Source organism: Bombus flavifrons, chromosome 8 (assembly GCF_040668555.2).
Source record: "Bombus flavifrons isolate JBK064 chromosome 8, iyBomFlav1_principal, whole genome shotgun sequence".
NCBI classification, from domain to species: Eukaryota; Metazoa; Arthropoda; class Insecta; order Hymenoptera; family Apidae; genus Bombus; species Bombus flavifrons.
Genome location: NC_138449.1, coordinates 6,767,177 through 6,783,125, shown reverse-complemented (window position 1 = coordinate 6,783,125; position 15,949 = coordinate 6,767,177). Strand labels below are relative to the sequence as shown.

General features: G+C 30.3%; 3 protein-coding genes and 1 long non-coding RNA gene across 8 annotated transcripts in view; 2 read left to right on the top strand and 2 right to left on the bottom strand.

Annotated features, from left to right (window-relative positions):
- MsrA (methionine sulfoxide reductase A) overlaps positions 1-15,884 on the top strand; it is a 172,491-nt gene extending 156,607 nt beyond the window's left edge. Inside the window, exons 1-5 of one of the 3 annotated variants that reach the window (XM_069118054.1) lie at positions 10,873-11,274; positions 14,018-14,184; positions 14,506-14,626; positions 14,692-14,828; positions 15,127-15,884. In XM_069118054.1, the coding sequence (XP_068974155.1) occupies positions 11,209-11,274; positions 14,018-14,184; positions 14,506-14,626; positions 14,692-14,828; positions 15,127-15,364 (729 nt within the window). In that variant the 5' untranslated portion in view covers positions 10,873-11,208 and the 3' untranslated portion in view covers positions 15,365-15,884. Of the gene's footprint in view, positions 1-10,872; positions 11,275-12,361; positions 12,388-14,001; positions 14,185-14,505; positions 14,627-14,691; positions 14,829-15,126 lie in introns of those variants that run through there. The other 2 variants (XM_069118055.1, XM_069118056.1) reach the window with 2 other exon arrangements.
- Positions 1,077-12,179, bottom strand: LOC138182326 (transmembrane protein 42). Its single transcript, XM_069118060.1, has 4 exons — positions 11,893-12,179; positions 1,766-1,954; positions 1,508-1,654; positions 1,077-1,366 (listed from the first exon to the last, which is right to left on the bottom strand). The coding sequence occupies exons 1-4, from the start codon at positions 11,947-11,949 to the stop codon at positions 1,217-1,219; spliced, it is 543 nt and encodes a 180-aa protein (XP_068974161.1). The 5' UTR covers positions 11,950-12,179; the 3' UTR covers positions 1,077-1,216.
- MYPT-75D (Myosin phosphatase targeting subunit 75D) lies at positions 2,518-9,967 on the top strand. 3 transcript variants are annotated; one of them, XM_069118017.1, is made up of 9 exons: positions 2,518-3,175; positions 4,293-4,556; positions 4,642-4,956; positions 5,068-5,210; positions 5,287-5,412; positions 5,493-5,568; positions 5,646-5,863; positions 5,947-6,118; positions 6,544-7,323. In XM_069118017.1, exons 2-9 carry the CDS (start codon positions 4,328-4,330, stop codon positions 6,570-6,572), a joined length of 1,308 nt encoding a protein of 435 aa, XP_068974118.1. In that variant the 5' UTR covers positions 2,518-3,175; positions 4,293-4,327; the 3' UTR covers positions 6,573-7,323. The 3 variants fall into 3 exon arrangements, with proteins under 3 accessions (XP_068974118.1, XP_068974115.1, XP_068974116.1); XM_069118014.1 differs by lacking the exon at positions 6,544-7,323 and adding an exon at positions 8,746-9,967 and having other exon boundaries at positions 2,520-3,175; XM_069118015.1 differs by lacking the exon at positions 6,544-7,323 and adding an exon at positions 8,746-9,967 and having other exon boundaries at positions 2,534-3,175; positions 4,654-4,956.
- Positions 2,883-4,299, bottom strand: LOC138182331 (uncharacterized). The gene is made up of 3 exons (XR_011173763.1): positions 4,120-4,299; positions 3,952-4,053; positions 2,883-3,491 (listed from the first exon to the last, which is right to left on the bottom strand). It is a non-coding gene; the product is annotated as an uncharacterized LOC138182331 (long non-coding RNA).
- Positions 15,885-15,949: the final 65 nt, after the last annotated feature.

Genomic DNA, 15,949 nt, shown 5'->3' with positions numbered 1-15,949 from the left:
CAGTAGTAGGAAAATATTTATTAAAAAAGATAAAAAGAGAGAAACTATCATATTTTGGACTGTTGGGAATGACTGACAACCGGTAGGCGGCAGTGTAGAGAACAACACTGTAGCGCAGCCGCCGCTCGATAAAGCCATCCTCTTGCTCCTCTTTTACGTTCTCCTTCTAATACCCTCCTTTTCAACTGCATGATATACCTATGAACCACGACCCTGCCCCACAAAGTAAAAACCTGGTCGACTGAAACTTCTTGGACAGTTCGGTACACATATACCTTTAACTAGGGTACACTACCTATGTAACGAAGTGCTAGTAACCCTGGACTAGTAGGATGCTTCGTTACTAACTTACGTCAACTTCCCAAACAGTATAAATAAAGGCTCGTTATTTAATCAATTTAATGAATTAATTAATTTTTCTTGGATCGAAATTTTAAAGATTTTTTAGTTAGAATTTCAAATCTAGTATTTTTTTGTACTTACAATTAGTTTCGTAAATACGATCAGCTTTGAAATTTTTCTTTTAATTTTAATATTAATTTTAGTTGCTTAATGTTAAAATTTTAGCAAAAAAAGTATAAAGAAATGAAAGAGGCAAAACGTTATTGTTAGATTAAAAAGAACTTCTGATTCAATACAATCAAAAAGGAATTTGTATAGTCTACGTGTAGTAGGAAATAGGGCGGAAGAATCTTCTATTCTTTTTTCCCTCGCGTTTCTTATCCAGTACTATTACAAGCACGGAGATCCACTTTAGTCTCTAAACAAGTACGCTTCAGGTCTTTTCTCTTGCCGGTTTCCTCGGTCGTTCTTTTCGTATTTTCCATTATCTTTTTTTTTTAAAGAGAAATGAAAACCAAAGACGATAAGCCTGTATTAATCTTTATATGCTCGGTTAAGTAGCGCAAATCATGGGCAATTACAAATATCGTATGACAAATAATGAAATAAATTTTACAAAGCTGAAATAAGGTTTCGAAGATTTAAAAACGAATAACAGTTTAACAAGAAAAAGAATTAACTGGTACGAAAAAAAAATGAAAAGAAAAGAGGTTTTGCAATTCCCTTAAACAAAGTCTCAGTATAATTTTTTATTTATTTATTCAATTTATACATACTAAAATAGATAATAATATTATTACAATGTAGATGACATGTAGACACAGTATAATATTAAGAAAGTAGCAGAAAAAGATTTCCAAATCATTTTCGGAAATTATTCGCTCTTCGATCTCTTCAGGGAAGGTATATGATCGTCTTTGGATTGCGTACAAGAGATGACCAATAAACCCAGAATAACGAAAGATATACCGCACCACCAAGTAAGCGACGTTGATTCGTTAAAAATCAAGGAACCCGTAAGAGCCTTTAAGAAAAAATAAATTAGATCTAAATATGCATTCACTTTTCTTTGTGTTCTCGTTTTAGTGTATATATATATATATATATATATATATATATATACGTAATATATATATATATATCGATAGAAGAATAAGTAAAATACCGAGCAGATATAACTGGTGGCGGCGCTAGTTATTGTACATGGTAAAGAAGATCCGCTAGCATTGAGTGCTTTTACGAAAAATGCGTAGCCCACGGTGTTGCTTATTATCATTAGTATTAAAAGTACTCCTTTAAGCAGCAATCCGAACTTATTAAGAAACACATAATTAGTTTTGAATAAAAATAGTGGAATTTAATTTATACACAAGATTATTAAATACTCTTTATGCAACTAATGGTTGCGAAGAACATCACTTACAATGGAATCCACATCGGCACCACCAGCGAGTTTACCAAGTAGACTTCCGATAGTTGCAAAGAATCCACTGACGACAGCTAAAGGAATATTTGATCCTTGCTTTGTTTCTTTCATATATAACGTCGAGGAAGGTTGACTTTCTTTCAATGTCAACGAAGAAGAAAGTTTACGTTTCATTATTAAGCACCGCTGTTAATATATTAAATATATTAATAATAATAAAATAATGACATAGAATTATTTTCAATCCATATCACTTTTAACTTTACTGATGTGAAACTGAGATTTCTACTAGTACCGTAAACAAAGTATAACATCCTATACTTTATGCGCGATGACTACAGATCTTGTTTTCATGGCGGGAGTATTAAAATGAATGAAAAACAAATCGATTTTCTAATTACTCATTTTATTAAAAATCTTCGTGCTAATAAAATATGAATAATTATGTATATAAGGAAGACACTGTCCTTTGTTACTTTACTTTATTTAATAATTCAATTTGTAATATCCTTATTTACTTACACAAAAAATGAGAGATAGAAAAAAGGTTAGATAAGTATACAATTCACATCAATTATAACAGAATCTTTCTCAAAATTTATCGACTAATAGATATTCTTACATAATTAAACAAATAAAAATGTACTAATGAATCGTTGAGATAAGTTAAATTCCGAGATTCAATGACTCAATAAATTAATTTGATTATACCCAAGAAAGAACGGTAAGATAACAATGTACATACATACATTGTGTATGTCATAAATTAATAGCGATATTTGAATTTCCAAAAAGGTGCTAAGCACTAAGTTCCACGATCTTCTGATTCGATATGTGCTACAAATATACCATAATCTGTAGAAAATAAAATGAATACACAGCATATAGCGTGTGTACGCATAGAGACTGGTCGTGCGTAAGAGATACATAATTTGAAAAAAGACAAAGTTAGCGCGCGGTGAAGGGAACGCGCGAATGGTTTTCTACAGGTAGTTTAAAAATGGCGACTGACAGGTACGCGTTTCCTCGCGTGCACGGCGCCGCGACGAGATCAAACGCGACGTGATTTTCGTGAAATTAAAAGCAAGAGGTTCGTCCACCCTCTTCGGTTCAATTTCATTTAGTGGAATCGTCGCATCAGAGAGACCGTAAAAATTATGTTACGTTTTGATCAATCAACACGGTGACTTTCTCTCTCTCCGCTACGTCGTGTACTCGCGAGATTCAGCTCCACTTTTCAGTTCAACTTGGCAAGATACTAAAATTTCCTACCTTCATCTCGCCCGTTTTCCGAACCGAACGAAAAAAGAAATAAAAGACGAACGAATGAACGAACGAACGAGTAAACTTCCGCATTCCACTGGATCGCGAACGAATAAGTGAACGAGCAAGCGATCACTTGCCGATGTGAGTAGATACCGCGATTTGACACCCCCCAGTCTTAGAACAGATTTCTTTCACCTGCATTAACTCTCGAGTTACAATCATGAAATGGCATACACACTCGCATTTCCGTTTCTAAGTCAGTTCCATCGATATTTTATTCATCACTGATTCAATTTTTTTCTCCCACTCTTCACCTGTATTCTTCTATTTCACCTATTTTGTCTTTTATACAAGGAATATATTGTTTTTTCCATACGTTGAAATAAGAAACAAGAAATAAAGAATGAGAAAACAATGCCACCCAATATAACACCTTTGCATATGTTATTTTCGTTACCTGTTGAAATCTTTTAATTATATAATTTATCATAAAAAAATTACACTATATCATGTATAGAGTAAGATAAGATTAAATTGTACATTTTTATTTTGTGATAATTTAATTACGGATAATTTTATAATTTTTCATTAATTTTGTTGCTAATTGTTTTATTGATTTTTTAGTTTTATATAGAAAACATAATTTTATGTGAATTTTTTATTGCGTTAATGCTTTGATTACATCATATCATGTTTAAACATTGTAAGGTTTGTGTAAAAAACATTTCCATAAAGTAACTCTTTCAGAATTATTAAGTACAAATGCATTTTTTTCATAAATTTAAAAAAAAATGTGATGGAAGCATATTTTGCTTTAAGAAAAAACTACAAAGCAACGTTAACTTATTGTTACTGATTATATGATGAGTCAAATAAGTATTTTGGAACATTTGTGTAAATAATGTACATTTACTTACCTAAGTAGTTGATAAATATGACAAAGTTTTGGATAAAAGTATGATATCATTCACAATGAAATACCGAATGAAGAAGCAGTTAATTTCACACAGATTTTGAATCTGAAAGAGCAAAACTTGAATTATAACAAAATGATGTCTAATGTATGTCACAAAATTTTAAAATACCTTGAAATGCATTCATGGTTTTATAAGTGTAAAGGTAATCTCGTTGGCTTCAAATCCCGTTTTATCATAGTCTTCCCGATAAGAGTTCTGTTTCATGTGTATTGAAGATACTAACACATTATAATACTAAATAATACATACAAAACAAAATATAATCTGTTTCTTTTGAGTAGGTAAATACAGCTGTGAAAATTACAAAAATATAGCCATGGAACATTCAGATTTAGTAGCAGAAATGGTACATGTAGAAAGGTTAACAACACAAGAGAGATTGCATTTGGCTCGTCACAGAAGACTCCAACAATTGAAAGTATGGCGTCAACGTGAAAAAGAATGGCTACGACATCAAACCAGACATACAAGTAACAAACGTCACATATATTTTAGTGACAGTGTAATGCTATTAGAAGCTGCAGCAAGAAATGACATTGATGAAGGTAATCTGACATAATTTTTATAATATTATTATTTGCAATTACTTTTAATATAACTGAGTATATCAGTCGGCATATTAAGAAGTAGCATATGCTTTAGTGAGGCGACTCTTGAAAAAAGGAGTAAATCCAGATTCAACCAATGAAGATGGACTGACAGCTCTACATCAGTGTTGTATAGATGACAATGAAGAAATGATGAAATTACTAATCGAGTTTGGAGCAAATGTTAATGCAGAAGATAGTGAAAAATGGACACCATTACATGCTGCTGCTACCTGTGGCCACTTACACTTAGTTAAAAATCTCATTGCTAGAGGTGCCAATTTATTAGCTGTGAATGCTGATGGTAATATGCCTTATGATATTTGTGAAGATGAAAAAACATTAGATTGCATTGAAGGTAAAAATCTTTAAAATACATATCTGTAATTAAAAATTACTTAAAAAATGCAAGATTACAAAAAATATACAGGAATGTTCTTTTGATTTTAATTTGTTTATATAACTGTAGGAGAAATGGCAAGACGAGGTGTTACTCAAGAATTAATAGATGAAACTAGGGCTTCAATAGAAGTTCAAATGTTACGAGATTTACAAAATATAGCTTCTATAGGTGGTGATCTAGAATATAAAGATCATCAAGGTGCTACACCTGTATGTATACCAATTTATTAAGTCCATTAATTTTAAAAAATAATTGTCAATAATCTTTTTCTTTCTTCAATTTTAGCTTCACATTGCAGCTGCAAATGGTTATTTAAGGGTAGTTGAATTTCTTTTAGACCAACATGTTTCAACTGATGTCGAAGATAATGACAAATGGCAACCAGTTCATGCAGCTGCTTGCTGGGGCCATGTATGATCTGAATTACGTTTTTTGTATTAACTAACTTATTTAAATTAAACCCATTTTCTATATTCATTTTATCTTTTTAGTTGGAAGTTCTTGAGTTACTAGTACAAAATGGAGCTGATCTAAATGCAAAGAATAAACACGATGAAACGCCAGCTGGTAAAAATATTTTTGCTAATATTGGAGATTATATTTTTATATGAAATATTAATCAATTGTTAAATTTAATTTTATAGATATCTGCGAAGATCCGGAAATTAGAGAAAGGATAGTAGAACTTAAAACAGAACAAGAAAGTAAACGATTGCGAGAAGCACAGGGAAGACGGGTACGTAGATCTCAAAGTATAAATACACGTACTCAAAGCGTAAGAAGAACTTCGATAAGGGATAAAGTTTTGACTACAAAAAAAGATGCTCAAGAAGAAGCTCGTCTTAGATTACAAGCGCAACAGGTAACAAAGAAAAATAATATTTGTTGTTGATTATGTAATGTTAGAAACAATTAAAATCAAACAACAGAGAAATTATGTTTCAGACATACGTTGGCGGTTCGACTACGAATGTTCCACAATCGGAAAACGAAGCCAACGTACGAGAAAATACAAGTAGCGAAACAGATTCTAATGTACCACCAACAGCTGCACGTAAAGCTCCTGAGGGGAAGGATAATGAATCTTTCCTTCACGAGGACGTCGATAAAGAATCAGGTATATTCCAAATCATGTTAAACTCGCACTGGTTATGGTTAAGTAGAATCCTCTGGTAAATGGTAGTTTTATGCATAAGATTTGTGCAAAAAAAGAAATACGTTACGTGTCATGTCCATTTAAACTGTGCGTTTGGTCGCATAACTCGACCTTGTTAACGTTGTATAGTTATTGTAACTTTATATTTATCATGCGCTTATTATGTTTAAAACAAAGCAAAATATTCCTTAACGAATTTTTGATAATCCAAAGAAATGAATTAAAGACTGGCAGTTAAAAATTATAAATGATCGTTATTATGTTAGTATAAAGATTGGAACTTTTACTATAAATTGGTTAACAAAAGTATTAAGCATTGATCATTTATCAGCCCTTTCTGTTTTCTGTTACTACTGCGTCGTGTTCCTGAATAATTGCGAGGTCAGTTTTCTATATCACTTTCTTATTTCTTTAAACGTATTTTTCAACACAGCGATGTATTATTTTTTAACTTCTTACGTGATTGTACGTTCGAAATTTTCTCTTGTAACAGTTGAATTATTTTTATGTGCTGTGTATATATAATATGTTTTTCTCTTTTTAAAATATCTTTATAGCATAAAAATATTTCCCCGAATTAAACTTTTTGTGGCAAGGGCTAAATTGCATTGGCTTAATTTTCAGTACTTTTTTGCAAATAATATGTTAGCATTTGGCAAAGCTTATTGGTCGTTATGTGTGAAGAGACATTATAATAAGTTTAACAGTCAAAAACCAAGCTCTTGTAATGTTGTTTTTATATTTACTACTTAAAATGTTCTAAGCTTAAACGCACATTCATAGTACACAAATAACTTAATACTCTCTCTACATATATACAAGTAGGATGAAGACTTTTACTGTAACAGTTTCCCAAAAAATTACTTTGTGAAGTAAATAAAGTATTGCAAATGTAGCTTCATTTGGTAATATTACTAGTATTTCATATTTTACCAAACAGATTAACTAAACTTGAATCTATATTGTAATGCATCAGTAATCAATATTCAATGAGCACTTTCACATAATACTTACATATCATAGGAAGTTTGTGAATTAAAACATTAAACATATCGATTTGCTGTAATATACATACATATATATTAGATTTGTGAAAAGTTCTGACATATTCTTTATTTACTCACATTATAATAGTAAATTGTCATGTTTAGCAAATAGACGACAGCTACTGCTATTTATAGGTATAAATAAATAAATAAATATATATTTATTTATTTATTTATATATATATATAGCTCTTGTTTTGTTTGCTTCTTATTGATTCTGTTTTGATAACAAAGCATTTTAATATTTACGATTTTACGTGTACATGTTCTATAATTTAATGTTTGCCTAATGACATAAAAAACTTATATAAAACAATAAAAAACAATGTTAAGAAAAATAGAAATAGAACTTTCTCACATACCTAACATATTAGTTCTGCTAATGATTAACTGTATTCATTCAATGTTAGTTACGTACTCACGCGATGTTTCTTCCCGTCTTTTAGTTTTATCGTTAAATGATAAAGCCGTTACGAGGTCAATTGTGTCACGACATTATGTTTCGTATTATTGCTAATAGGAGTCTATAATAGATTCCACATCAAATCAATCATACTGATAAAATGTAACATTAACAAGCATAAAATTTGTCTTAATTTAAAAGTAAAAAGTTATACAATTAAAAATTTGTTTAAATATCTTGATACATATTTAAATTGTTGATTATTACTATAAAGATGTTGATATAAAATGTTGATGTTTAATATCATATAGCACACTTGTTATCTTTTAAAAATAATAAAATTTATGATGTTATTGTAATATTTATATTGCATACTATTATATTTTAATAAATTTTATTGCATAAATCAAGGAATTAGTTAAAAAATGATTGATTTGACAAATCTTATTACTTTATTATAATAAAAGATATGTTTGGACATTGACACAGCTAAAAATAGCGTTAATTCATATGTCTAGAAAAATATTAAGTCATTTTAGTGTTCCAGAGAATTCAACTATTATTTGCTTTGTATGTACATACATATTTCTGTATACAAATATTATGTTTAATGCATACGAATATTAAATTGTAAACTAAATCTTTTGTGTTTTATAATACAAAAATTTGTATAAATGCATTCATATTTTAAAACCTAAAGATTTAGTTTACAACGTGATAAACTAATAAACAAAAGTAACTTATTATCCACTTTTTATCGGGGTAAAGAAGAAACCGATATGTTGTTAAAAATTTTCTTCTTTCTCCTAAAAAAGAAGTCTGAGAACATGATAATAAATACGATAGAAGGTAGGAGACGAAGGATAAAGGTGTTTTTATGTAGAATAAAGAGAACATGTTTCTGGTGCTCCGTCATGCAATGTTTCTAATGCTTATTGCTGAAGCATGTACCGCTTAGCGCATGGCTGCTAATTTTCATACTAGTATAGTTTCTTTTGAAGTGCTATTTCAGTGTATAAAAAGGGGAATTAGGTGGAGGGTAATACAAGGTGGAATGGGATGAGAGGGAAGGAAAGCAAATTTCACGTGAACCAGAAGGAACAAGAAATAGCATTGGATTTACATGTTTGCCTCGATAGTGACAGGGCCCGACTCGCCGATCAGTAATCAGCAGCCGATCTACGCGTCAGACAGCGACACCAACGGCAAGATCAACATACACGTCTCGGTAGTTTTTGTCAAATCATTATCGGATTTGAAGAAACAAAGGGCACAAAATCGGCATATATCCGCTGGATCAATAGATGCTAATGGAAATGGTATTCCCGGGTCGCCTATCTCCAATTCTGAACTCAACACTGGCAGGGATTTTCAGAGATTCACCGGAAATACCAGCGACATTGTCGGTGATAATCATTCTGAAAAAAGTTGCTGTACTGTCATGTAATTATTTTTAATTACTTTCTTTCTTACCACTACCTAGATTGCGAATTTTTATGCATTTTTGTAAAATCTAAAAGTACAAAAATGCACACAATGCATATAATATGCAAAAACATAAAATATCCAAAGTAGAGTATTTATTATAATATGTGATAAATGAAACAGATTTCTATTTAAATTCAATTTCTTTAAGTGTAACTATAAAAATATAAAAATCCGCAGTCTACTCATCACCTTCTTTAAAAATCATTTAATTCCATTTTATTCTTGTTCCCCGCAACTTTAGTACCTTCGTCAACATGTACTTATAAATCTATGTATCTCTTCCATAGAAAACCGTAGATAATTGTACCAAACGAGATTCTTTTATTTAGATATGGTGCAAACTAACATCTGTTTCGATCTTGTATTTTAAGTACTGTCTAATAGTTTCTTAGACCTTGATTAATTTTATAAGCTGTTCGCGTACGATTTTGAAAGGAAATCGCGTGGGGTCTTGAACAGATGATGCGCTTACAAATTCGAGATAACGGGATCGTATAGATTTCTAATCTGTATTGTACTTAAGCGAATATTTAAGTAACTGCGATACAATTAACTAAATTTATAGTTAAGTTTCGAATATGTACAGAATTTTATTTATTACAGCGTAAAAATAATGTATATTTCAAACAATAATTATTGAATTGTATATTGCGCAAGAACTCATTTTTGCGGCTACTATGTATGATATCGTATATCGTAGATATTTCTCGTGTTTTTTATAAAAATGCTAATTATAAACAATATTTTTTATATTCATTTAGATATACATATTTCTACGAATACTTTTATTTGTAAATTTTGATGTGTGCCGTTATTCCGCAATAGTATATATCCTGTATTTTTTCTTAGAAATATATCTTGAATTATATGATATTCAATCAACATTAATTTCACATCCTATAAATACGCATTGCATATTTTTACATTTCAATGAGAATTTACATCCTAACATTATTTATATGTCGGATTAAGGTTGAAATTTTGGGCGTTCGATGAACCTTCACTCAAATTTACCATCGCGGATATAGCTGATGTTTATTAGTACAAATATGGGCACTACAGGAGGCTATAAGTAATAGCGGCGATAGGATGGTCGAGATGTTGATGACAACGAATTCAGGTTCGATAACGAATCCACGGCCCACGGGATGACGAATGCAATGTGATACACGTATAACTCCACGTACAAGTCAAACTTATCTGCATGAACTGCCCTTATATATTCCTTTTCCCACTCCTCGGGTCAATCTCTGTTTTTGAGGAGAGCTGCACAACTATTTCCTACTTCTGTTATTACACGCCCCTCCCGTGACCGTGGGTACGTTCGGTGACTCATCATGTCACCTCGAGCCCAAACCCATCGTCAAGTGCCCGTATAACTATTTCTTCGTTTATTGTTTAAATGTCGTTGTCGTAAACATCTGGATTAGGGTAGTAGGTTTTTCCGAACATTCTAAAAAAAGGTCCCGATGTCCTTTCATCTCCGACATATATTAATTTCCGTACTTTTTCCATTTATACAAATTTTATATATGCATTTCTTTAATCATCAGATTTACGAAATGGAAATTGAATTTTGATTACATTCATATTTCATTCACACTTTTATTATTTTCATATGTAATAAATATACTCATGTATGAATCAGTAAAGAATGAAACAGACATTTTTACTATAATTACATAATGTTTCTATATTATACCAACTTAATAAATTAATTCTATGCACGGTAAAATATCATCTTTCATTTTAAATATATTTGGAAATGTCCCTGACATCCTCCATCGTTGAACGTGGTAATCACGTGCTCACGTTAATCGAAGCTGATTAAATTTTCAAGGAAGACCTAGCTTAACGAAAGCTACGAAGAAAGACATAAGTATAAATGCATAAAATCAATTGCATTTTCATTACGTTAAATATTTTTCAAATCAATATTTCTAATCGCATGAAACATTTACATTTTATTGAAGTGAACAAATATTCGAACAAAGTTGCAAAGATTCCAATTCAATTGTTGCAAAACAATTTAACTTCGACTATTGTCTTTAACAATATTAATGAATGAATGATTCTTCTTTTGGACCACTTATCAATAGATATTTCTATCAAAGATGGTGACACCAAATTTAACCCTCTTACTACGCAGGAGTTTCATCGCAATCAACTATCGCTATTTGGTATGTCATCATTAATTTGCACTATTTTACTATATTTTTCAATCAAGTTATCTTTGATTAGATTTATTATATTGTTAAATCCGACTTTTTGACGATTGTGGAATGATGCATGCCCAACCTATGTGTCTGTACTATATTTGACATTATGAAAATGCCAAACTTCCCAATACTGCCATGTTTCAATAAACATTTGTAAATGAATAAATTATATCAGATATTATGTATCACTGCAAACATCATATACACAGGAAATAAAAGACGCGATAATAACCTCTCTGCATGATCGAAGCTGTGGATGACGAGCTACTGAGCTTAGTGTGCAGGGTACAATAATTACATCAGTCGGTCCAGCAATTGTTATCTAATGTAACGGACACATGTGGCTTCAATTTTCTGATGCAACTCAGGCGAATAACTTACTGAACTCCAGTTAAATTGACAATTAACACATACCCTATATACAATGAGATTTGACATCGATTAATGGCACAGTATCTCTCGCAAGTGAGGTTAATATCGATATTTTTAGCCACGTTCTTTGATCCGGTATTTTAAAACACGCACCTTTTAGTTTTAGGCTAATGATTATATGTATCCGATTTGTAAAGAAATACTTACAGATATTTTACTACACAATTTGTAAATTTTATGTATGTATGAAATGCACAGCACCATTTAAACATTAAAATTATAATAAAATATACGAATAACCTTTACCAGTCTTTACCGTTAGGAAATATATATGTACATACTCTGTGGCGTCACAAATGCAATTTTTGTATAAACTTGTTGGTACTAAATAACCAACACAATAGTAGAAAATGTAAGCAGAAATGCTAAGGCAGCAATATCGGATTATTAAAATTGAAAATTGAATTGAGATTTAAAGAAGAGCTACTTACTAACAAAATATGTATTCCGAGAAAAGAGTGGTGGTAGTTCGTATTGAAGAGTGGGGAAAAGAGAAAGAGGAGGGATACTGTGATAAAAAGTAGAGCTGCTGAAGCACGCGGTAGTTACTTGTTCTTTTCAGTCATCAGCGGTGTATCGTTCGTTGAATTTGGAGTGAATTTTTATTTTCCCGTTTACATTTACGTTTTATCGTAAAATAAGGTAAATAATTTTTTTAATATCATTTAAAATTAGCTTATTTTAACTTTAATGTATTTTTATAACACTTCTACTAAACAGAAAAGATGTTACATATTGATACTGCTTAAAATATCACATGAATTTTTCAAAAAGTAAATTTTGTTAATAAATATTAGAATAGAAAATAATAATTAAAACAGAAAATTCAGTAATTAAAAAAGTAAATAAGTCAGCAAATTGAATTACTTTTTTATGATTAACAATATTTTATTATTTTGACAAACTTTGATTATTTTTATTAATCTTTTTAATCTGTCATCAATAAAAGTTATGTCATAAATTTCAATTTGTTAATCAAATCATGTAACTAAACCATCTGAACTGCTTGTCACGTATAGACAAGCTGTTATATATTAGTTTATGCTTGATTCTTTATTTCAAAAAGTCACATAACTTGGCTAATTTTCAGAACTTTGTTTCTATAGGTATTTTTGTTTGATTATATATTGATGGAAAGTAAAACAGTTCCAAAAATATTTCCTTAAATAATTGAAAAAGTAGGAAGTTCTAATTTACCATTTACATAATTTTCCTTTTTTATGAAATAGTAAGATTTAAAAAAATTTTTTGGTGGTGAATAATATTTAATGATGGTACATAATCACACAATAGATCCATCTTTGATTACATGTTACCGTGTTCATGAGATCAAACTACAATAGATTCAAGTATATTGAAGTCAATGAATAGCATTTTAAGCATCTTGTAAGATACATCAATATATTTTCAAGTATGTACTCTATTTTTATACTTCTAATTCTGATATATTGAAATAGTTACAGGATTCGAAAATATATTCATTTTTGCATACATTCGAAAATAAAATTAAACAAATTAATTAATGTAAATTTTATCGTAAGAAAAAATAGTAGTATTGCGTGTTTAAATATTGAAAAGAATTTTGGATTTTAAAGTATGTTATTACAGAGTAATACATTTCAAAGTAATTTCATTAACGGAAACGATGAAGGTGATCAAGTTATGTGGTTCACCCTGTATAATTTCTTCACGCTTTTTTTGTACACGCATCTGATACAAGCATCAGATCCGTAATTTATACACAACGGGTGTCGTAAAAAAGGACTGTTTCTAAGCATAAAGATACAAGGTCAATATATGGCAAAATAATTTTTTAAACAAACGAAATCTCCAAACAGGTGTCGATACTAAAATACTTACAATTAATTTTACTCATATTCATAAGCATTTTATTAGGTCTAACACTAACACCCGTTAAAAACATTTCCAATGTTTAAAATTCTAAAATTCTACTAATATCGAGAAAGAATTAAGAATTTTTGTGCTTTACATAAAAGAAAAATGATTTTGTTTGATAAAATCTTCGCTAGAAAACTAATACTATTCTGTCACTAGTCATCCTCAGCTTAACCATTACTTAGCAGGTTTCAGGTTTCTTTATCGGATCAAATCAAAACATCATTACGGCACGTGAATCGAATCATTTTCGCTTATATCCCTTGCGTTGATATCATAATCTAGCATAATCAATTTCAGTTAGCATTTTTGTAATTGTATCAAGTACTCTCTTTTATGACCTTCTACGTGATTTGGCACGTGTCGATGACGACAGTCGAACAAGATGCCAGGACAATTCAAAGAAATCCAAGCAAAACGTGCAACATTCGGAATGGGATGCTTTTGGGCTGGCGATTGTCTTTTTGGCGTTTTACCCGGTGTAATTAGGACTTGCGTTGGCTATGCCGGAGGACAAAAGGAATCACCAATCTATAGAAATATGTATGTTCTTATACTATTTACATTTTCTTTCTCTAAGAATAACTAAGTATGTCTAAAACTTTTTTTTTTTAGGTATGTGCAAAATTTGTTCTTGAACAATAGTTTATCTAATATCATTTTTTAAAAATATACAATAAAGATAATTATCTACAAAATATCACTTACATACATATATTTTTATTAATTTTCCTAGTACAAATATTAATACCTTCTACATGTTTCTTTTTTATAACAAATTTATTAATCGCTATATATCAGATAATACCTCTGTAATGTATTTATGATCTGTAATACCGTAATCTATTCTATTCTCGTTTACAGAGGAGATCATACGGAAGTCGTCGATATCGAATATAATCCAGACGTAATATCATATACACAATTACTCGCTTTATTTTGGCAGAATCATGAATATGGTCTCACTACAAAGATCAAGAGACAGGTAAATGTGTATAATGATTTTTATTATAAGTATAGAAGATGATTATTTTTTGCTATTGGTTCCAGTATATGTCACTGGTCTTGTATCATGATGAAGAACAAAAGTTGCTAGCTGAAAAGTCACGTGAACAAGAACAGCGGAAGCGTACAAATCTAATTCTCACCGAGATAAGAAAATTCGAAAAGTTCTACCCGGCTGAGGAGTAAGAATTATGCATTATAACTATAACAATCTTTCTCGTAGAGAAGTACAAAAGGAAATGATTTTGGATCGATACATTATTTTAATTAACATTGTTATATGATAGAAAAAGAGAAAAAGTTCCATCTATTAATGATGTAATATTATTTGATTTGATCTTTTACGTTGATTTTTATTAGGCTAGATATATATCGTTCATATTTACTTAAAAATTTTAGATTCGTCCACAACGAATTAAAATATTTAAATAAGTGATTTTCAATATTTTTAAATGATTGATTCGTTTTTATTTTTTTCAGTTATCATCAAAAGTATCGACTTCGAAATCATCCATGGTTAATCGAAACTACTGGTCTCACCAGCGACGAGGTTCTTCGAAATTCACCTTTAGCTGCTAAATTGAATGGTTACATTGCTGGTGCTGGAACGATCGAACAATTTGAAAAAGACTTACCTAATCTTGGTTTAAGTGAGAAAGCTGCGCAGTATTTACAGAAATATGTAATCGAAAATCAAGGAAACGGTTTATATTGCTAGCTTAAGAATGTTTAATAATTCTTCGTATGTAGTACAGATCAAATAGGATTTATTTCCTCGTAAGAAGAAGTTTTTAAATCTGACAAAAGACTTTCTTACGCAATGCAGGTTTTCTGTGAACCTGTATTAAAAGAATATGTCTGGAATCGTTCGCCGAACGATTCTAATAATGCGAATGAGGGTTTAGCTCGATTTTAAAACGTAGTTATGTTCGGTAAATATCCTTCTTGTTAGTATTAAAACCTCTCGTTTTCTATCATTTTTATTGTAGTATGTAAGTTTTACTAACAGGATATTAATGCTATACTTCATGCATAAATGAGTAATAACAGGTTTGTTTGCTCAGCAGTATCGACATGTCGTTTTTTAAAAAGAACTAAAAATTAATTTGCAGTAAGATAGGCTGTGAAAGGTATATACAGATAATTCTGTTTGCAATAATTTGTTTTTTGATCACTTCGTACATTCTATAAGTTTTATAAGTTTATCGCGTTATTATTCATCCTAAAAAAAAAACAAATGACTATAGAGCATACAACTGAAGCATGCTTTTTAAATTCTTCAAGTTGTAACTTTTTGGATAAT

Bases quoted from the DNA above. Each gene is read 5' to 3' on its own strand.
- LOC138182326 (XM_069118060.1), bottom strand. From the start codon at position 11,949: ATGGTGCTGTGCATTTCATACATACATAAAATTTACAAATTGTGTAGT. The intron at 1,955-11,892 runs GTAAGTATTTCT...ATATATTAACAG, and splicing joins AATTGTGTAGTAAAATATCT to CGGTGCTTAATAATGAAACG. The intron at 1,655-1,765 runs GTAAGTGATGTT...TTTCTTAATAAG, and splicing joins GTGCCGATGTGGATTCCATT to TTCGGATTGCTGCTTAAAGG.
- MYPT-75D (XM_069118014.1), top strand. From the start codon at position 4,328: ATGGAACATTCAGATTTAGTAGCAGAAATGGTACATGTAGAAAGGTTA. The intron at 5,413-5,492 runs GTATGATCTGAA...TTATCTTTTTAG, and splicing joins CAGCTGCTTGCTGGGGCCAT to TTGGAAGTTCTTGAGTTACT. The intron at 6,119-8,745 runs GTATATTCCAAA...TTGCCTCGATAG, and splicing joins GGACGTCGATAAAGAATCAG to TGACAGGGCCCGACTCGCCG.